The sequence below is a fragment of the Dasypus novemcinctus genome, chromosome 21, assembly GCF_030445035.2.
Source record: "Dasypus novemcinctus isolate mDasNov1 chromosome 21, mDasNov1.1.hap2, whole genome shotgun sequence".
Taxonomy (NCBI): Eukaryota; Metazoa; Chordata; class Mammalia; order Cingulata; family Dasypodidae; genus Dasypus; species Dasypus novemcinctus.
In genome coordinates this window covers 8,242,318-8,265,262 of record NC_080693.1, presented here as the reverse complement: position 1 = coordinate 8,265,262, position 22,945 = coordinate 8,242,318, and the positions used below count along the sequence as shown (strand labels likewise).

The following is a 22,945-nucleotide window of genomic DNA, read 5'->3' as shown; positions in this document are numbered from 1 at the left end:
AATATCCATAATTTCTTCCTTCACTTAGGTTGATTCATGATATTTGTTTGGACATCTTTTATTAGTTGTTCCATGTTCTGCATCTCTTTAGTTTGTTCATTAGACTGGGCCATGTCTAGTTTGTTTTAGTTTGTTCATTAGACTGGGTCATGTCTTCCTGTTTCTTAGTATAGCTTGTAATTTTTTGCATCTAGGCATCTGCTTATCTGGATGGGTTTGATTGGTTAGCTTTTCTTTCTACTCTAGGGTTTTATTTGTTGTTTTTGTGTGTTGTAAGGTTACAAAACCTAGTTTTGTAAGGTTCTTCTAGAAATAAAAACCTAGGGTGTTTGTAGCCCAAGGTCACATAACCAGTTACAGCAGACAGAAATGGAGTCTAGGTTATTGGCCACCAGTCTAGTGATGCTTTACACCATGTTACGTGAAGCTAAGCTTTAGCCTTGGGGTGTTCGTAACTACCTCAAGTTTCTTATTCCATTTTTATCCTTTTCTATATACATCCCACATCAGGAATTTGACTTTTAGGATACAAATCCTAACTAAACAATACTTGGTGCTTTTTTTTTTTTCCAGTTCTGAGTTTTACCTCTTTATATTTGATCAGAAGTTGTGGATCAAATAGGATTTATTACAACTATGCTCAAGTCCACATTTTTGAAGTATATTATATATTTTGATGAGTTTGCTGGCTGATGGCCACATCCCACTGACAGTCTATCCAAGAAACAACTTCTGCTTTGGGGAAAAAAAAATATATGTATATGTAAAAAAATATATGTATATAATGTGAAATGGGACAGTTTGAGGATTGTCACCTTTCCCTGAGACCCACCAATAAACCCTGTGCTTAGGAGATGTAGTAGCCTGGCTCGTGGGATTGGGTTATAAGTATGGACTTGTCAGGAGTTCCTAAAGAGATTCCCTAGCAAATGGCCTAATGAAACATTCATTCCCTATTTGCATAGAGCATTCTGTCAACATTCACTGGAGACTGCTTGGCCGAGTATATGCATTACTTTATAACACCTGCTGTTCCCTTGGGGTTACATCTGTTCTTGTGGGGAGGGAGCCAGGTCCATTGCTGACTATGCACTATACACAAGAGGGGTGTGCATAGACCATTTCCCTGCATCAGCTTCGGAGTGGGACTCACTGGCAATAAGGGACCAATTCCCACTAAGCTGAACCTGCTGTTTCTTCACATTGGGAGAAACTGGTGGTCCATCCAATGCCTGAGTAAGTCATATGTTTTCTTGGTGATCCCACCCCAATAACTGCATGGACTCTTGTTATCTTCCATGTGGTGAGTCTCCTTCCATATAGGTGGTGTATTTGTCAGTCAAAGGGGTGCTGATGCAAAATACCAGAAACTGGGTGATTTTTATAAAGGGTATTTATTTGGGATAGGAGCTTACAGATACCAGGCCATAAAGCATATTTACTTCCCTCACCAAAATCTATTTGGAACAAGATGGCTGCTGACACCTGCAAGGGTTCAGGCTTCCTGGGTTCCTACATTCCTGGATCTTGCTTTTCTCTGGGTTCAAGGCTTCTTTCTTCCTGGGGCTGGCTTCTCTTGCCTCTGTGAGCTTACTTCCTGGGGCTCCAGCTTAAGACTTCAGCATCAAACTCCAACCTCAAAAACCCTCAACTCTATCCTTTGCCATGCCTTTTATCTGTGAGCCCCACCCACCAAGGGGTGGGGACTGAATGCCCTAATCATAACTCAATCATGCTCAGGTACAGATCAGATTATAAGCATAATCCAATATCTATTTTTGGAATTCATAACTCTATCAGACTGCTACACATGGTAATAGATATCTTGCCCCAACACTCTGTGTGCCAACAAAGCACTCCCTAGCATGGTAGAGGCACTCCACAGCATGGCAGTAGCCATCCCTGGGAGTTGCCAACTCTCTAGGGTGTAATGGACTAAGATGCTGGCCTCCCTCTAGATGCATAAGTACAACTGAGATGCAAGCAATCTCTATGTCAACAATGAGAAAATGCTGTGGGGGATGGGCAGAGATGAGGAGGTGGATCCTAGGAAGAGTAAGGAAACTACCCTGGCTGCTGGCCACATGTACACACCCATGCCACCTGCCCCACCATGTCTCAAGGGTTTGAAATGACTGCCCAGAGGAGTTTCAGACCCTTTGTGGGAGCTGCACCAAGTCCAGGCTGTTTTCAGGTCAAAAGTTATGTTTAACACAGAATCACCCTGTCATTGGTTAAAATGGAACTTTCAAAATGAGGTATTTTCCTGAAAGTGAAATACATTAGTTAAAAGACAAGATATGGGCAAAAGACAGGGGAGCTTCACATGGCTTGGTTATTATATCTATTCAAAGAGGGGGGCATTATAGATTCAGTTGTCTCCTGTGGAAGCTAACCACTGAGCCCCTGGCTGCAAAGTATCTTTTAAACAAGTCAGTTTCATTGATACATATTAATAAAGCATACAGTTTATCCAAAGTACACAATCAATGGTATTTGATACAATCACACAGTTGTACATTCATCACTTCAATCATTATCAGAGCATTTTCTTTAGTTCAATTATAATAAACAAAAAAAAAGAGAAAAAAGGAAGAAATTTCTTTACCTCTCCATCTGTTTCACCAGCTGTACATAGCTGCTACTTACGGTTATTCATGTACAATTATTTATTATGCAGTTTTCTTGACATATTTAAATAACACATGATCTATCCAAATGGATTTTAGTATAATCAAAATTTTGTGCATTCATCACCAAAAACATTTTAGAACAATTTCATTACTCCAGGAAGAAAACTCCCTCTCCTCTAGCAGTTCTTCCCCAGGCCTGCGAAAACACTAATCTAATTTCAGCCTTACAAATTGATTTATATTTATGCTTTATAGAAATAGAACCATACAACATGTAATACTTTGTGTCAGTTTTCTTTCACTTAGCATATATTTTTCCCCCTGTTAGTAACATCTTGCAGTATTTACATTTATAAAAGAAAGAAATAAAAAGAAACAAAAAGAACATACATTTGTTCAGTTTCAGAGAAGTACGGCCCCATATATGTAATTTTATCCATATCCTATTTCACATGTGGTTTTCCTATGCTATACAGTCCCATGTTCTATATTTTTTAGCTTTCCTTTTAGTTATACATATAACCTTAAATGTTCCCTTTAAACCACTTTCATACCCCATATAATACTACTGCTAGTTACAAACATTATATCGGGCTTTGAACTTTTCTATTCATCTCCAATTAACATATATCCTTCTTAACAATTCTGTACAAGTTAATCCTCAGCTTTTCATTCTCTAACTCCTTCTATTTTCTGGTAACCCATATTCAAGTTACTAAATCCACAAGATTACATGATCTATTGTTCATTATAGTACATTCATGTAGTATTTGGCCTTTTATATCTGGCTTGCATCACTAACATAATGTACTCCAAGTTCATCCATGTTGTTATATGCTTTGACTTTGTTTTTTACAGTTACATAATATTCCACCATGTGTATATAGCACAGCTGATGGACATCTGGGTTGTTTCCAAACTTTGGCAATCATTAATAACGCCGCTATGAACAGCGGTGTGCTGATGTCTGTTCATGTCACTGTTCTCAGTTCTTGTGGGTATATATGTAGTAATGACACTGTTGGGTAACATGGCCAAGTCTATATCCAAATTTGTTAGAAGATGCCATTCCTCCATAGTGGCTATACCATTCTACAATCCCATCAACAGTGAATAAGCATTTCTATCTCTCCACATCCTCTCCAACATTCACAGTTTTCCAATTTTTAAATGAGTGGCCAAACTAATAAGTGAAATGATATTACATTGTACTTTTTCATTTGAATTTTCGTAACTGCTTGTGAGGCTGAAAACTTTTTCATGTGTTTTTTCACAACTTGAACATCTATGGACAGTTGCCTTTTCAAATGTTGAACACATTTTTTAATTGGGTAGTTTGTCTTTTTATTGTTGAGTTGTATGAGCTCTTTACATATCAAGGATATTAAACCCTTACTGGATATGTGATTATCAAATGTTTTCATGGAATGTAGTCAGCTGACTTTTCAGCCTTTTGACAAAGTTCCTTGACATGCAAGTGCTTAATTTTGAGAAAGTCCTATTTATCTATTTGTTCAACCAAGAATCAAAGAATGGCAAGATGCAAGTCTCCTTCTAATCTCTATGAAAGAGAAATTGAACATACAAGTACACTCACCATCCTAATCAGATGCCTAGACACCACGAAAAAATCACAAGGCATACTAAGAAAATGGAAAAAATGGCCCAAGAAAAGGAATATATCAAAGGCCCAGAGGAGACGCAGGAATTCGGACAACCAGCCAATGAGATGCACACAAATTTCCAAAATCAAAGTAATAAGATGAAAGCCAATATGACTAAAGAGGTAAAATACATCAAGAAGAAAGCAAGAACAAAGAATGTGAAAACCTGAAAAGTAACAGAGCTCATGGGAAAGACATGTGATATCAAAGCCACATTAGAGGCATACAACATCAGTCTTGAAATGATAGAATAAGTGATACAGCAGATAGAACAGTTGAAATGGAAGAGAGAAATACTTATAGCAGGACAACCAAAAAAAGAGATGAAGACAAATGCATCTATTCAGTGTCAGAGGCTGAGAGCATGAAATTGATAATTCTAACTTTAGCAAATGTCCAGAAAAGAAAAAAACTCTGAAAGAGTGTTCAGGAGGCAATAAATTCACTTTAGGTAAAGGAAAAACAACTGGCTACACCATCCCACTTATGGTCAGGATATGGATGAGGTGGTCCTGCCTTGGAGGGCATTGGAGGCATTAATGAAACAAGGCCTGCCCTGGGACATAGCCCTGTACCTAAATTTCAGTGAGAGTAATGGGCAAAATGGTAGAAAATATCCACAACAATGTTCTGTTTTGGCCTGGAATCAGAAGCCCAGCATCTGCCATTTTCACTGAAGTGGCCCAGAAGGAGGGAATGAGAAACTGTGCCAGAAGGGCCAAAGAAGGAACACAAAGAACTACCAAGAGAAGAAAACTGAGGGGGCAGGGCTGGCCCATTAAGGACAGCAATGTGGCTTTATCAAAGCAAAGCAGTGTGGAGACAAATCAGAAGATGTGCTCCCTAAAGAAAAACTGCTGTTAGGGGCAGAAGGTGGCCCCCTTAATTAAGAGAGTACTGTCCTACTAAAAGCCAAAAAAGAGAAAGAGGGCTCTCATGTGGGATTGTAGATGTTGCTTTATTGCAGGTGTTGCAGTTATTCCCTATTGTAGATGATGTTGCAGTTCTGACAGCAAACAGCTGCTTGGTAGTTTCCAAACAATATGATGTGGAAACTAGGGTCGAGGCTCTGAGTTCCAGAAGCTGCGAGTCCCCTGGTCCCATCTTTATCTCCTCTCTTGTCTTTCTTATTTCTTTAAGTTTTATTCCACCTTCCCTTTCAGCCGACCAATCGCTGAGCTGATCTCAGCAACTGGCACCCAACATGGGGCACGAAGGGAAGAAGGCTTACAGCAACTGGTGTCGAACAGGGACCCAAAGGGAAGAAGGATTGCCTCAAGTGAAATAAAAGTTAGTGTAATAGCGCAGCGCCCTGAGTGATTTGGAAAGCCTTCAAAGTCCTCAAGGGTTTGCTTGTATTTCCCCAAGAGACAGAGAGCATCCTGTGTGGGTGCCAGATACACGGATGGAGCCGTGCCATGAATGCCAAGAGATGACGAAAGTTCCCGTGGAATCCAGAACCTTCGGTTATGCAGATGGAGAGATGGATGCTGGAAACTGCATGGCTGGGTCTCATTCTGAAGACTAGAAAGGCTCTACATCAAAGTATTTAAACTATAGAACTTGTTCAAGCATGGCATCATAAACCAAGTATAGCTTGGGACAGAAAGAGATTAAGAAGAAAATTGAGAGGAGGAAAACTGGAAAAGAAATGTTGAATTATAAAAGGAAGCAATGAAGAAATTCTAGATTAATAGATTTGGAACTGCTTTTGTTTGTTCAATGTCAGTGTGTGTGTTGTATGTTTCAGTGTGTGTAATTGTTCAAAAAAGAAAAAGAGGTAAAAAGAAAAAAAGAAAAATGAGAAAGGAAGGGAAAAAGAAAGAAAAGGAAGGAAAAACAAGGTAGAAAAGAAAAAGGAAAGAAAAAAGAAAAGGGAAGAAAGAACAAGAAAGGAAAAGGAAGAAAAAAGAAAAAGGAAAAGAGAAAAAGAAAAAGGATAAAATGAAAGATAAAAGTGAATATTGCAAAAGGTAAAAAGTTTGTGGGAATGCTAACTGAAATGTTATAAGGTGTATTTTTTCCTAAAATAAAATGGTAATATGGAGATATGTGGGACAGAACTAGTATGCATATAGGAAATTGTAAAAGTATCGTGGTAGCATTCAGTGAGATAATGTGTTTTGCAAAATTAAAACAAGCCTGAATGAATACAAAAGGTGCAAAAACTGTACGAAAAGGTCAGCAATGGACTTTTGCAGTTCTTCAAGGCTTTTTGCCCTGGCCTGATGGCACTCAAACTGGCTGTATAGAAGAAACCTGTGGCAGTGAGCCTACTAACATCAGAGACAATGGTATCTTAAGGGCCTGGAATAGGCAAAAAAATTGGGACAAGCTGTAGGGTCCCTGCTACTCTATCAAATTCTCAACTGTTGGGTAAGATAAAAGTATACTCTCTGCTGTAATTGATAGAGTACAATGTTTTCTTATGTTAATAGAATTTGTAATATTGTTGGAATACTAAAAACTCTTATCCCTAAGATGTGTTAATTAGGAAAGGTCCTTCATGGGAATAGGAGGACCTCCACAGGCTGCTTCAAAACATAGAGGGAGAAGGTGGATATTGACTTAGCCTGTGAATTGGATGAGGCCCCAGGTCCAGTGAAGATGCTAACAGTACTATACAAATTGGGGAAGATGAGATGTTTTTGATCAAGTACTGGCCTATATAGCCTTGCTGGTGGGGAATATTAAGCCCATGAGTAATGAAAGTCTAGTCATTAAATGTCTTCTAGGTTGAAGTCTTATTGTTCATTGTTGCAGTTATGGATTATGTATAAAATGCTTGAATAGTAATCAGAAATTTAATAATGAAACATTTTGTACTTAGGTGATTTGATGAACTGTGATATATAAATGTACCTTGTTGAATGTATTGAGAAAAAATTTAATGAGTATTGTTTAAATGTAAAAGTGAAAATATCATTCAGGAAGCTCTGTTAATCAGTAAAACGTCATTTGCATAGACTTAGCAAAAACAAAAATGGGGAAATGTGGGAAAAAGAGTTTCACCTGTTCTATTGTAGATGTTGCCTTATTGCAGATGTTGCAGTTATTCCCTATTGTAGTTGATGCTGCAGTTCTGATAGGAAACAGCTGCTCACTAGTTTCCAAACAATACCATGTGGAAACTAGGGTCAAGGTTCTCAGTTCCAGAAGCTGTTGAGTCCCCTGGTTCCATCTTTATCTCCTATCTTGTGTCTTTCTCTGTCTTTCATTTCTTTCAGTTTTACGCCACCTTCCCTTTGAGCCAACCTATCACTGAGCTGATCTCAGCACTCTCAGAATTGGAAAAGCATAGAGTTCTGCAGAGTTGCCCAATGAGCCCTTGATGCACCCCAGAAAACAGGAACATACAGGTTGCTAAGGCTTCCTTGTACATGGTACAGGTCAGTGAGGAAGACACTTCTGACTCTAATGAGTCAGATAGGAAGGACGCTCGCATCAATTGTACCCTGCTCTTACTCTTTAAAAAGAATGCTTAGGGATGGAGATAAGGATTCGAGGATCCCACTAGGGATCGTAAGTCGTTTATTGGCATTAGGATGGATGGGGAAAGGAGGGATGCACACCTTCATCAGTCTCTTAAGATACAGGTGCTCAAATGGCAAAAAAAAAAAAAAAAAATCCAGGTGTCTGCAGTGAAGTCAATATAGTGGATGACAAAAATCATTCCTACTGATGGTATGGCTTGGTTCATGGAGGAAACTTGTAAAACTAAAATGAGATGAGTTTTGTCATAGAGAAAACCACTGTAGATAATCTAGATATGGCACAGCAATTCTCATGCATATTGTTGGTTGTAGAGACACTTCTGCAAAGTGTTCAGATATCTGAATGGATTCCAGGCAGAACTAGGTACCTCACTATAACAAAAAATGACCTAATAGGAACATTTCACCCCCCACAACAATGGGGTGAGAAGACAATGAAATGGAGAACTCAAAGAACAACAACATGAAGGCCATCTGGAAGAATAACTGGGTGGTGACCCCATCTAAAGGTATTGGGGCACTGAACAGTGAGTGCAGTGTAAGGAAAACAAGGCATTGGAAAGTATGTTGGGGAATGCACAGCTTTGAAGGAATGGAGAATTCGGAAGTTCTCTCTTGAAGCTACAAAGACAAAACCCAATCGCAATATATCCAACTGCTTTCTACTTCTCAAATGGAATGCACTCCCCAAAGCACTCCCCAGGGGTGGTTTCTGATCTGGGCTAAAGTAGTATTTACAGGCCACCTAATTTAAACCTGAGATGAAACAGATGCCATCCTCCTGAAAACTGTACATTCTGAAAATCGGACACTCCCTATGTCTTCAATGTAATTTCATGTGCTTGCTTGATGTTATCTTCATGTTCTTGTTGGAAAAGCCTTTTTATTATAAAATACTAATGCATGGAATGACACACTAACAGATTCTGCTTTCTGGGGACTTCTCTAACCAATGAACCCACAATTCACATGACTGACATGTTTCATTATATTTAGTTTCATTTACAATTCCTTTTTAAAACGTGAGGGCAATAGTAAATGATACTTCAAAAGGAGTATGTATATACCATAGACATTACTTCTAAAGTGTTTATCCATGACTGTTTTTAACCTTGCCAAAAGCACATCTTAGAATACTAAGGTAATAGATAAAAATCATAAATTCGTGTTCTAAATGTTTAACACTCAAACTGATTTTCTGCTTGATGCAAATCTTTTGTGTTTAGAACTGCAGAAAAACAAAAGTAAAATGTAACCTAACATAAAAGATTTTCAGCAACAAGATCTCTTGCTTGGATATATGCATATACTGATCCCTTGAATCAATCTCACTTTATATCCATCATTCAGTATACCTTTGTCATTTCACAGTTCTATATTGTTATCCCACTTAATTTAAATATTGAGACTTGTTCAAGCTCTTGACTATTTTCTGAATTGTATGTTAAATGGTCTATATAAAGCACTTTACTTTCCACTGAATGTTCTGATGGGAAATCCAGCTGAAGATTTTCCTAAATGACTTCAGGATTGTTACCTCAGCATAAGAATATTAATGCTCAGGAATGACTGATCACTGAAGGCATGTCTTCACTTGTGGCACTGGTAAGAGTTGTATACAGTGTGAATTCTCACTTGCCCTCATATGTTAATGTATGAATAAATGATTTTGAATACCATCTTCACCATAAATTATCTGGCACTCAATCAAGGGATTTCGTCTTGTAAAAAATAAGTTTCTCTATGAGTTGGAGCAGTGGATGAAGACTCCTCCAATTTCATTACATTTATGAGTTGTCTAGTGTTGTATATCTACACAATATCTTCTACAAGCTTTCCTACAAAGGTGGCACTTATATCAATTTGCTCCAGGATGAACTGGCTTAAATTGATGGAGTAGGTAGAATGACTAAAGGCTCTGAAAGATTGATCATAAACACAGTTTCCTCAATATTCGAGTTCTTTAGTATGTTTGAAGGTTAAATAGAAGACTGCACTACCTTCCATAATCAAAACATCTAAAGTATGAGTTCTCTCTTGTAATGTAAGATTAGAACACTGACCAAAGCCTTTCAGGTGTATGGCAGTCATAGGGTTCCTCTCTTGTTTCAGTTCTCTCATGTTGTCTAAGGTTACAAAATTTCCCTAAAGCTTCCCCAAACAGATGCTATTCCTACAGTATTTTTCCAGTATGATATTTCTCATGTCGTCTAAGAGCAGAAGAATGAGTAAAGGCTTTCCTACATACAAGACATTCATAGGGTTTCTCTCCAGTGTGAGTTCTTTCATGTCTTCTCAAGACAGAAGACCAAGTGAAAGCTTTCTCACATATAAGACATTCATATGGTTTTTCTCCAGTGTGAGATCTCCCATGTTCTTTCAGGGAAAAACAATGATGGAAAACTTTCCCACATAGGTGACATTCATATGGTTTCTCTCCAGTGTGAGTCCTCTCATGTTTTCTCTGGGCAGAAAAATAGGTGAAGGCTTTCCCATATACATGACATTCACTGGGTTTCTCTCTGTGTGACCTCTCATGTTTTCTCAGGAAAGTAAATGAGTTGAAGGCTTTCCCACATGTATGACATTCATAGTGTTTCTCTCTAGTATGACTTCTCTTGTGTTCTTTCAGGCCAGAACAATAACAGAAGGCTTTCCTACATGAGAGACAGTTATGTGGTTTGTCTCTACTGTGAGTACTCTCATGTCTTCTGAAGACATAAGAGGTGAAGGCTTTTCCACATATATGACATTCATAGGGTTTCTCATCAGTATGAGTCCTCTTATGTTTTCTCAGGACAGAAGAGATGGTGAAGGCTTTTCCACATATAAGATATTCATACGGTTTCTCTCCAGTGTGAGTCCTCTCATGTTGTCTCAGACCAGACGAGTAAGCATAGGATTTCCCACATACATGGCATTTGTAGGGTTTCTCTCCAGTGTGAGCCTTCTTATGCTGCCTCAGGTCAAAACATCTATGGAAGGCTTTCCCACATAGATGACATTCATATGATTTTCTTCTTTGGTGATTTTGCTTTTGTAGATTAGAAGATGACTTGTCACGGAGAGATTTTCCAAATAGACTGCTGAAGTAGAGTTTCTTGACCTTTTGAGTAAAAGACATATGTTTATTCACTCTGGATTTGTGAGTAAAATCTGGCAATTCATTACATGTAATGCCATTCTATTGAGTATGAGATTTCTGCTTCAGGGAAGTAGATAAGAGACCACAGATTTTACAAAAATCCATTCATATACATATGAATCCATTCATATACATATGAATCCTAGTGACAGTCTCCAAATAAAATCTTCCTTATGTTAGTTGGAATATCAAGTTATTCTCCTGCACTCACAGAGATCTTCTCTTCTTTTGCATCCCAACTGCAGAACTATCTAATCAACTTTGGAAGACTTTATAATGTTTCAAAGATTAATCATAAGAAGTGTGTTTATGCAAATATATCTATAAAAAACCCAGGTTATACATTTGTGTTTGAGTTAATTTTTCCCTAACTGCAAACTATCACCCACTTATTCTTGATTAACACTTAAGATCAACATACCTACAGTTAAGTGGCTGTACTGAATTCCTAATTCATTCTACTCCCAAGTATCTATTTGGAAGACAAGGGTTCATACCTGTGAAGCTTACCAATGACACGATTGTAGGTGTGTCTTTCCTGCAGATACGCTGCATGGAGAGCATTAGTTTTTTAAGACAACTTTCTCTGCCTGAAAGAACTGGAAAAAAACAACAGTAAAAAAATGTTGGTAGACTAGGATTAGGGAAATCAAAATGTTGAAGTCACATCTTATTCTATATTTGTCTCAAATATGACACTTATATGCCAAATAATATCAAATTAAGCAATATTCTATGCAGGAGAAACCTTTATACCACATTGACAAATAGAAAATATTTTCAAAATGGAAATATAAGAAAAATTATTAAAAAGCTGGTATGTTGGGGAGGTAAAAAGAATAACCATCCAAGAGGAAAAAAAGAAAATGTCCATTAAGTGAATGATAAATCTTTACAGTATAAACATATCTATTATGTACAATGTACTATGTACTATTACACTACAGTAGAGATTGATAAGTCAATGGAATCATGACAACATCCAAGGAAAATTTTCCCAATATTGACAACTGCATTTCAGAAAATTTAACTCACTTAAGGAAATCTACAGTTGTTATTTTCAGTAACCTATGTACCAGTCAACAGATTCCTCATTAGCATGAAGCACAGCATCTGAGAGCTTACGTGAATTCTCACTTTGGAGGAATCCATTTCCTTCTCTCCACAGTTCCTCTCCTTGTTCCAACTGGGAAAGTACATGTGATTTGCAGACCTGATATCCTGGTAGTGGTAAAAATAAATGAAATTTTGAGTTCTGTGCCATTAACAGTGCATTACCATCAAATCCAGGAAAGGTGACTGTTTTACTTTCTAAGACTTCTTAAGCCAATACCATGAATAGCTTGGGTTAAACAAAGGCAATTTATTATGGTTTTCAGACCAGGAAAATGTTGAAATCAAAGCACCATCAAGGCACCATCAAGGCAATGCATTCTCTCCAAGACTGTGAGATTCTCGGAATGGCTGATGGTTACCCTTGGTCCTTGTCACATGGCAAAGCACATGGAAATATCTCCTGATCACTTTATTCTCTTCTTGTGTCACTGATTTCAGATTACTTCTAATGTCTTTTTGTCTGTCTGAATTTTATTCTCTTATAAAGGACTCTTGCATCAGGATTCAGTCCCTTCATGAATGAGGTGAGACACACTATAACTGAAGTAATCTCATCAAAGGGCCCTACTAACAATGGGTATATGCCTACAAGAATTGATTCTATTTAAGTATGTTTTTATGGAGTACATAAAACATCAAACCACCACACATCATCCTCTAACCCTAAAAATGACAGGTTCTTTCTAGATGCAAAATACTTTTAACCCATCACAATATCCCAAAAGGCTTAAGTCATTTCAGAAACAATGTGAAGTACAAAGTACAATCAAAATTGATGATGGGTGTGGTAAATCCTGGGGCACAATTCCCATCTATGATGTGTGCAGTCTACAGAACAAGTTATCTTCTTTCAACATACAATGGAGGGATAAGCCGAAGACAAATATTTCCACTCCAATAGGGAGAAATTGAACAAAAACAGGAATCCCAGGTCCCAAAGAATTCTGAAACCCTGCAAGGAATGTTTCATTAGATTTCAAAGTGTGAGGTTCAGCTCTGGACAATATTTTAATCTCCAGGACTGTTGAAGATGCAGCCTCACCCCTTCGAAGTGCTTGTGCAGCAGCCATGTTTTCTCCAAACCATGGTGAGAAGGCCCCTCTCTCTGTTAACACTGGCATGGTGGCCAACTCTGAATTCCTAGGGAAAAGGCACAACCCTCTCAGAACAGTGGGGTAGTGGCCAAACTCCACAATTCCATGAGCACAGGTTCCAGCCATCCAGAACATTAGGGTGGCAGCAGTCTTCATGAACAATAGGACAGAGAGCTGGCCAACTCTGAGCATGGGGCAGACTCACCCTTTCCACATAAATGCATGGACCTGCTGTCTTGCCTTGATAACATGTCTACAGTCCAGACTGTAGCTTCCATGGCTCTGACCTTGAAGTGATTTTTCCTTTAACAGATCCCTTTTCTGTCCATTTTAATATCAGCTCACAGTGGTTTCATTCATACACATCTGGCAAAAAACTTGTCTGTTTTGTATATGGTACGCAGAGATCCAAACCATCTTAGAGGAAACTTCCCACAGATCTTTCCTAGATGACTGCTCTTCTAATACTGACTTAAACAGAAATTGATGATTTATTCTATGTTCAGTTAAACCCTCACATAGAGCACTCTTCTCTGAGGACTCAAGTCCCAGAATCTCAGAATTTTCCAAACCATATCCCATTCCTCTGACATTTTCCTATAAGTTACAAAGAGAAACCAGGCTACTCTTTTCACATTTAGTTTGGAAATACCCTCAGCAAAATGTAAGACTTCACCACTTTAAAAGTCTGCCTTCCATCTGACTTCAAAACTCAATTGTGCCAACTTCTCTGCCCCTTTAAGACAAATATCTCATTTCCTAAAGCTTCCAATTCATTACTTCCTTCTAAGTCTTCACTGGGAGACTCTTCAGCATCCATACTCCTACCAATGATCTCTTCAAAGCAATCTAGGCCTTTTTTAAAAAAGCACTTGCACTTCTTCAAGCCTCTACCTATTAACTAATTCAAAAGCTCTTTCCACATTTTTGATATTTGCAACAGCAGCATCTCACACTTGTGGTTCAAAATTTTGTTTTAGTTTCCAAGGCTGCTTAAGCAAATAACCTGAGATGGGTTGGCTGAAAAAATGGAAATGTATCACATTATGGTTCTGAGGGTGGGAAGATGGCCAAATCCAGGCATCATCAAGGCAAGAATTTTTCCCCCAAGACCGTGGCATTCTCGGTTGGCTGTTGGCAACAACTGGTCCTGAGGTGGTCATTTGGCAAGGCACATGGCATCTCTTGGTCTACTTCTTCTCCTCTGGGTTTTATTGATTTCAGCCTGTTACTTCCCTCAGCTTTCTCTCTGTCTGAATGTCATTCTCTTATAAAGCACTGAAGATTAATACTCATCTTGATAGAGTTGTGACACACCTTAACTGAAATAACCTCATCAGAAGATCTTATGTACAATGTTCATATGAAGAGGAATGCATTCAATTTAGGAACATGTTTTTGGTGGTATGAACAGCTTTAAACCACTTTAGTGACTGAAGAAAAATAAGATAAACATTGAAGGTCAGTCAAGGGAAAAGAACCTTCAAATAGAGAACATTGACAATTTTCACCATTAAAGGATTAACTCTTAATCTTAACCTACTACCCAAATACAGTAAGGACTTTTGGTTATTGATGCCCAAGTTCAAAGACACCCTTGAGAACTCTTTATATTTTCAAGCAAGGAGAAATTCTAGGTTTCTACAATGGTTCATTATTATTTTCAAAAAGAACACTATAACATAAGCTCCCTAGAAAAATGTGTAAAAGGAAATGCACGTTGTTTTTATGAATATAATCTGAATTCACGCTAAATCCCTTGAGTAGAATATTAAGATACATATATTGAACACACATATTCTGTAAGAAAATAATCATTGAATTCCCAGCACTGCTCTGAGTGTTGGACATTGAGTAGAAGAAAGACATGATGTTTGTGTTGAAGATGATTACAATCCAGTTGCGTGAAAAACTAGATGTAATAAGAAACATATTTCTTTTAGGTATTTGTGCATGTTATAAAATAGTAAAACATATTATGTATATAGAGTTTAAAATTAAAATATAATATACAAAACAATATGGACAAGCAGTTCTAGATACTTCTTGAGAAAATAAGAGAAAATTGATATAGATAGGTACATTTGAGAGACTCACTCATTGAGATCAGATGACTGATATTCTCCAGCATCACATCTCTGAACAGCTTTCTCTGAGATGTGTCCAGCAAGGCCCATTCTTCTTGAGTGAAGTCTATAATTACATCTTTCAAGTTCACTAACTCCTAAAAACATCATGGACATAAGGATTCAGAGAGGGCAGAGAAGGATGTTTGAGAGGAGACAATGAGAAAGTGGCGACTTTTCAGAAATCTCATACTGACTTTGAGTTTCAAGTCAGATCATTCTCATTGCTGAATGGTCACCTGCTTTTCACACCCAGAGACACACAGACACATAAAACTCCATTATATAAGAATATCACATTTATGTAAAGTTTATATAATCTGTTTTTAAAAAATAGGTGTAATATGGTGGCATTTTCTAGACACTGGAATCATCCTAAATGATGCTGCAGTGAAGGATACAGGCCATTACATATTTTGTCATAAGTTACAAAAATGTGTGGGAGGGAGCTTAACCTATACTGAAAAGTAGAATCCATACTTAGTGGCAATGCTCCAATATGTGTTCATCAATTGTAACAAATGTACCACACTAATTAAGGATGTTGTTGGGAAGCGGACTTGGCCCAGGGGATGGGGCGTCCGTCTACCACATGGGAGGTCCGCAGTTCAAACCCCGGGCCTCCTTGACCTGCACTGGGCTGGCCCACGCACAGTGCTGATATGCGTAAGGAGTGCTGTCCCACGCAGGGGTGTCCCCCATGTAGGGGAGCCCCATGCACAAGTAGTGCACCTTATAAGGAGAGATTGCCCAGGGCAAAAGAAAGTGCAGCCTGCCCAAGAATGGCACTGCACACATGGAGAGCTGACAGAAGATGACACAACAACAACAACAAAAAACAGATTCCCGGTGCTGCTGATAAGGATAGAAGCGGTCACAAAAGAATACACAGCGAATGGACACAGAGAGCAGACAACTGTGGGGGAGGAGGGATGATGGGGAGAGAATAAATAAAACATAAACCTTAAAAAAAAAAGATCCAATGAGCTAATGTGTAAAGGGCTTCCAATCTAAACATAAGTCAGAGATCTATTATTCATTATAATGGCAGAGAACCTTACAGCAAAGTCCAACATTGTGCTGAGCTAAACAGGAATCATACAAAACTCTGGATCAGTGGATGCTGATGCACCCAACTCTACATAGCCCAGGTGTTCACCATACAGACAGTTCAGCAGCACACACCACGGACTCCTGAGGTGATGTACTGAACAAATTCACTAATCCAGGGGAATAAGACCTTCTGACCTGCACTCTCTTTGGGACCTCCAAATACCCCTGTTCATTGTCTCTCTTGTATCTTTACTCCCTCTGTATGGTCAATAGTACAGGAAGTATCTTGATCCACTATGGTCTCTCAAGTTATTCAAGAATTCCAAAGGGCCATAAATTTTACTCTAAATACTAGAGTACTCCTAAATGCATGCCAAAATAAAGGACAAGGGAAGCAGACATGGCTCAACTGGTAGATTGTCTGTCTACCATATGGAGGGTCCTGGGTTTGATCCTGAGGGCCTCCTGACCCGTTTGGAGCTGGCCCATGTGCAGTGCTGCCACATGCAAGGAGTGTGGTGCCATGCAGGAGAGCACGTGTGTAGGAGTACCCCAAGCGCAAGGTGTGCACCCCACAAGGAGAACCGTCCCATGTGATAAAAGCACAGCCCACCCAGGAGTGGCACTGCACACACGGAGAGCTCACACAGCAAGATGAAGCAACAAAAAAGAGATGCAGTTTACCAGTGCCACAATGCAAGCAGACGCGGAAGAACACACAGTGAATGGACACAGAGAGCAGAAAATGGGCAGGAAGGGGATAAAAATAAATCTCTAAAAAGTAAAAATAAAAAACAAAATTAAAGAAAAATAAATACAAGACAATACTTCTTATAATTACTTCAATCAATAACATTTGAAGAACGATTATCTACAAAAGTGGAATTTGAACAGTTTTGGTCAAGTGGGTAAGGAGAATTTTAATGATCTTTATTTAAGTTTTCAAAATGTGCAAATAAATAGCAATACATTAAGGAATTAGAAACTGTGAGAAATGAATTATTCCTCTTCTATTATCTAACCCTAACTTTTACTCTTCTCAACAATGTACAGCCCTTCACCTGAGCACCTGTAGCAATATGCTGTTTGAACTCACCTGCTGAAATGTCAGTTATCCTACTGACTGCAAACTTCTGATCTTACTCATCTCTGTCAGCTATATTCAACTACTAATACATGTGAAAGCCAAATGCAGGGATTAAAATGATCAATGAGTGCATTACTACTCCAATGAAGACATGGGCTCACTGAGAAAAAAATCTCTCTAGTGAATACAGAGACTTAACGGAGTCTGGAACAAATCTGTGTAATGTTAGAAATGAAATTACCTACTGATGAATCTGTAACCTATCACCACTGTCACAGAGACCTAGGCAAAGTAACTGCAGCTCAGATCATTAAATATCTCCTAAATGAGCTTATAATATCCATGCTAATAGGAGAAACCAACCCATCTGCTGACAACACAGTGGTAATATCAGTAGGATATCCTACTCACCGGTGGTTGCACTGTAAATAGTTCAATTGATAACTGACTTCCTCTGGGTTTTCACTCCACGAAATAAGCCCTAGGTAAACAAAGTTGACAATGGAAAAAGAAGCTATGAAAATCTGGTCTTGCCCCCAGTTTCCAGTCTCACCTGTCATGAATCCCAACCCTTCACTTGGAAGTAACCCCATCCCCATCAATAGGAAAATGAAGTGTGCTCCAAGAGAAATAGGGGGAGGACCGTCCTCTCCACCAGTCAAGAGTAAGAAGGCCCTGGCTACTCTGGAGAACAAAGAAGGTATGAATACCTAGCTTCATTGTACAGAAAAGAGCATGAAAATAATTGAGTTTTATATATTCATTAGCCAATGGTGTTCAGAGATTTCCAATTCCCTCCCTGAGTCTCAAAACGTTGGGTCTCCACTGTCAGAGTAACCAAACTAGAATTTCTCATATAGAATTCCTGGGCTTATGAAACATCCATCCCAGTTTCCTGGACTTTCACACCCTTTCTGCTTTACTTTACATCTATCCTTTTTTTTTAATTTTTTTATTTTTTATTGACTTTGTAATAATATTACATTAAAAATATATATGTGAGGTCCCATTCAACCCCACCCCCCCACCCCCCCTCTCCCCCCCCCAACAACACTCGTTCCCATCATCATGACACATCCATTGGATTTGGTAAGTACATCTTTGGGCACCTCTGCACCTCATATACATTGGTTCACATCATGGCCCATACTCTCCTCTATTCCATCAAGTGGGCCCTGTGAGGATTTACAATGTCCGGTGATTACCTCTGAAGCACCATCCAGGGCAGCTCCATGTCCCGAAGACGCCTCCACCTCTCATCTCTTCCTGCCTTTCCCCATACCCTTTGTCCATTATGTCCACTTTTCCCAATCCAATGCCACCTCTTCTATGTGGACATTGGATTGGTTGTGTCCATTGCACCTCTATGTCAAGAGGAGGGTCAGATTCCACCTGGATGCTGGATGCAATCCTCCCATTTTCAGTTGTAATCACTCTAGGCTCCATGATGTGGTGGTTGTCCTTCTTCAACTCCATCTTAGCTGAGTGTGGTAAGTCCAATAGATCAGATTGTAGGTGCTGGAGTCTGCTGAGGCTCAGGACCTGGCTATCACATTACTTTACATCTATCCTTGAGTACACTTGCCCTAAATCATCTTGGTTCTTCCACACAGGTGTCTAATGATATCACTTACCAACACTGAGTTCTAAATCTTATCCCACTGGACTTGGGCATCACCCAAGATACTGAAGAACGTATTTCATTATGAGGTTGATCAATTCAAGGCTTGTTCCATTTGGAGACATCAATAGCTCCCATCATGCAATTTTAGCCCTTAGAATTCCCTGCATCAGAAAGAAGTAGAAGTATATGCTCTCAATCATCATTAGAGCACTTTCATATTTGGTTATGTCATCCTCAAAGTAACCCTGCTGAGTAAGTCTAAATTACCCATTCAACAAATGAAACAGAGGTTCAGAAATCTTTAGTAATGTTTAAAATTACATGACTAGAAAAGGACAGCCAGAATTTCCATTTTTTCCGCCTGTCTCACAATTCAAATTCCTGAAGTGTTCCAATGAGGATTTACCTGGAATGTCACCTTTCATTTTGATAATCAGAGTTCCCAACTTATTACCCAAATTTCTTCTTCATATAGTTTATTCACACAATTATGACCCCTATCCAGGTTCTCCTACCATACAGGAACTGATTCTACTATCAAAACATTAGCCTCTAACTCACCTGATGCTCATAGTCCAATATATTGGACACTTACTCATTTCAACAGACACCTATTCAGAACATTTCTCATGCCCTTCAGTGTATTTACATCTGTCTCCAATTACATGCCTTGTCCATGACGCGTGGACAAAGAACATGGAGTAATATGCTAATCTAGGGCTAAATACAGTTTATTTCCTTCAGTTCACTCATGTAATTTGTCAGTATACATTTATTTCTTTGTCTATCCTTTACTGGTGCAATTGCATAAAACAAATCCCTGAAAGATTTTAAGGAAATTTCACTTTAAGAAATACAAATGAATCATGAATTCAGAAAAACTGCATGTCCACAATAACATAACCCGACCTCAGACTGCCTGGGTCTAAGTGCCCAGAATCAAATCCAACAATTACAGTTCAAACAACAAAATCATTTACAAAATAAGGACTGTCCCTTCTGGTTAAAATTCTCTTCTTTACTTACCAGAATCCAAACAGATCAAACATGCAAGGAAAACAAGACACTGATGAGGCTTTCACCCTTAGTCCAGTACTAAGAGTTCCTTTCTCACTGTAGAAAAAGGACCATTTTCATGAAGGACTCTTGTTGTATGCAGTTGATTGTGTCACCACTCCTGTAACCTAGAAGACACACCCTGATTAATTCAGATGACAATGAAGATACTTTTAATCAAGTCATGCCTTCTTTATCACAATCTTTATGCTCAAATTAGAGAAATCATTCAGACGCAATTAAGGAAAACAGACTGTACCCTTTAATTCCTCCTCAAAGTCTCTGCATCAGTCTTGATATCGTTCCCCACAGGTTTTGTGAATTTTGTCCTAGGCAAGGATTCTAGAGTAGTCACAGGAAGAACATCTCTACTACTCTTCATTTCTAAGAGGACTTGTAATCGACCAACATTCAAAAGATGTGGGCATCAATGTAGTTTATATAAATATCTGTGTTGCAAATATATATTCAAAGAAAAACATTTTCATTTTGAAAAGTGTGCATATATTACTACTAAACATAGGAAATACTATCTCACTTCTGTTCATGTCAAATTTTGTTGATGTTCTAAGAACTGTAAAACCCTATGAACTTCAAAACTAGAGATTTCCAGAGTAAATTAATCTAGTTTCATTACTGATTTTCCATGAATAGAATGTGCAATACTTTATTATTAGATCTATTCCAGGATCATGTGTTACATTAATTAATTTTATTTATTTCTCTCCCCTCCCCCCAGTTGTCTTCTATGTCCATTCGCTGTGTGTTCTTCTGTGTCCGCTTGTATTCTTGTCAGCGGCACCAGGAATCTGTGTCTCTTTTGGTTGTGTCATCTTGCTGTGTCAGCTCTCCGTGTGTGCGGCCCCACTCCTTGGCAGGCTACGGTTTTTTTGCATGGGTGGCTCTCCTTATGGGGTGCACTCCTTATGCGTAGCTCTCCCCTACACGGGGGACACCCCTGTATGGCACAGCCCTCCTAGTGTGCATCAGCACTGTGCATGGGCCAGCTTCACCCACCACATGGGTCAGGAGATCCTGGGTTTGAACCTTGGACTTCCCATGTGGTAGGAGGATGATCTATCCATTGAGCCAAATATGCTTGCGATGTGTTGCATTTAACTGTCACTCTCTCTACTCTTTTTATAAATTGTGGTAGCATGAATGCAACAAACTTTCCAATCTCAACCATGTCAAAGCACACAAGTGAGTAGAATGAATCACATGCAAAATGTTGTGCTTTCCTCACCAACATTCATTACCAGAACTTTCTAATTGTCTCAAACAAAATCCTACAATCAGTATTCAATATTTTTTAAAACTAAAAGTATGAAAGTTTTCAGGTATATCTTAACATATGGAACAAAAACTATTTCAAAAGTGAAATCAAGCAATGTATTTTCATTTTAGGTATGGATACTTGATCCCAAAAGAATATTTTCTATTTTCTTTTTAAATTCACAGTTCTGAAATTTAAAAAGTATATTCTGTTTAATTTTAATGCTATGCCTTTTAGCTAATCAATAACATCATTTTCATGGTTTTCTGATGTAATCCTATGAAATTACAGCCTAGTCACACAACATTCTTGAGGCAAGCGATAATTTCTTTTTGTCAGAATTTTGTCTATGCTGTATGTAGGTCAATGCTGACCTAGGCGTGTCCAAGTGCATGAAGTTATATCAGCAATTAAAATAGGCTGGAATTGAGGAATTTAAGAGCCACATTAGAAGAGATCATTTAAAGGGAAAAATGCAAGGATGCTCTATTTGTCAGCCAAAGGAGTGCTAATGCAAAATTTGCTAACAGCAGAGTGGGGTATTTCCTGATGCAATTACCAAAAATGCTGGAATGGTTTATAAATGGGTAAGGGGTATTTTTTAGAGGAACTGTCAGATACTTGAAAGATGGCCTAGATTGCTTTGAATAGAATGTTGGTAGGAATGTGGAGGCTAAAGTTATTTCCAATAAGGCCTTAGAAGGAACTAATGAAACTATTAATGGAAACTGGAGGAAAGGCGATCCATGTTTTAAAGTTACACAGAACTTAGCAAGACTGAGTGCTAATATTATTTGGAAAGCAGAATTCTAAAATGATGAGATTGGACGCTTACCCAATGAGATTTCCAAACTAAATGTGGAAAATGCAGCCTGCTTTCTCCCTGCAACTTATAGCAAAATGCTGGATGAGAGAGATAAGCTGATAAATTCTTCAGCACAAAGGAACCAGAAACTGATTCCAGAAATTCCAAGCCTCCAGACAATAGGGCCACATTTGATCAATTAACTTGGAAATTGTAAGCCAGGATTGAACATTCAATTATCAGGGAAAGACTTGTGGAAAGTATTACTGTCTGAAGGCTTGGACCCCTGCTTCCTGCATGCTAAACCAACAAGTTTTCTGAGAGCTGTATAAACAAAACCACTGTCAGCCTGAACTAAAAGGGACACAAAGAGGAGAGATGGCTTTAAGAGGAAAACCATGGAAGCTGAAGTCTGGAATTAAGATATTTCCTTGGGCTGAGAGAGGAATCCCACCCATACGTATGGTGAGAGTAAGTTTGCCCTGGCATTTGAAGATGGTGTATGTTCGAACCTGCTGTTCAGGGAGAGTTTTGCCACCCCAGGCTACTGAGAGGGTGATGCACATTCCCCAAGGTTTGCAGAAAGTGAGGTCAACACCCTGTTGCTCTGAGAGTTTGGACAGTTTCTCATAGATTAGGGAAGGCCAGGTCACCAACTCACAGTTCTGAGATGGCTGGGCATGTACACCAGAGATGAGGGAGAACGTTTCCACTACCTCACTGTACTAAGGGGGTGGAGACTATACCCTAGAGACTGGGAAAGTGTGGCCAT

At 38.7% G+C, this 22,945-nt stretch overlaps 1 protein-coding gene and 1 long non-coding RNA gene across 2 annotated transcripts in view; both read right to left on the bottom strand.

Moving 5' to 3' along the window:
* Positions 1-22,945, bottom strand: part of LOC101431679 (uncharacterized) — a 287,514-nt gene that overhangs the window by 132,302 nt on the left and 132,267 nt on the right. The window lies entirely within an intron of this gene.
* Positions 1,376-10,915, bottom strand: LOC131274900 (zinc finger protein 596-like). Its single transcript, XM_058283278.1, has one exon. The coding sequence runs from the start codon at positions 10,913-10,915 to the stop codon at positions 9,965-9,967; it is 951 nt and encodes a 316-aa protein (XP_058139261.1). The 3' UTR covers positions 1,376-9,964.

Coding starts and splice junctions, on each gene's coding strand:
- LOC131274900 (XM_058283278.1), bottom strand. CDS start 10,915: ATGTCTTTTACTCAAAAGGTCAAGAAACTCTACTTCAGCAGTCTATTT.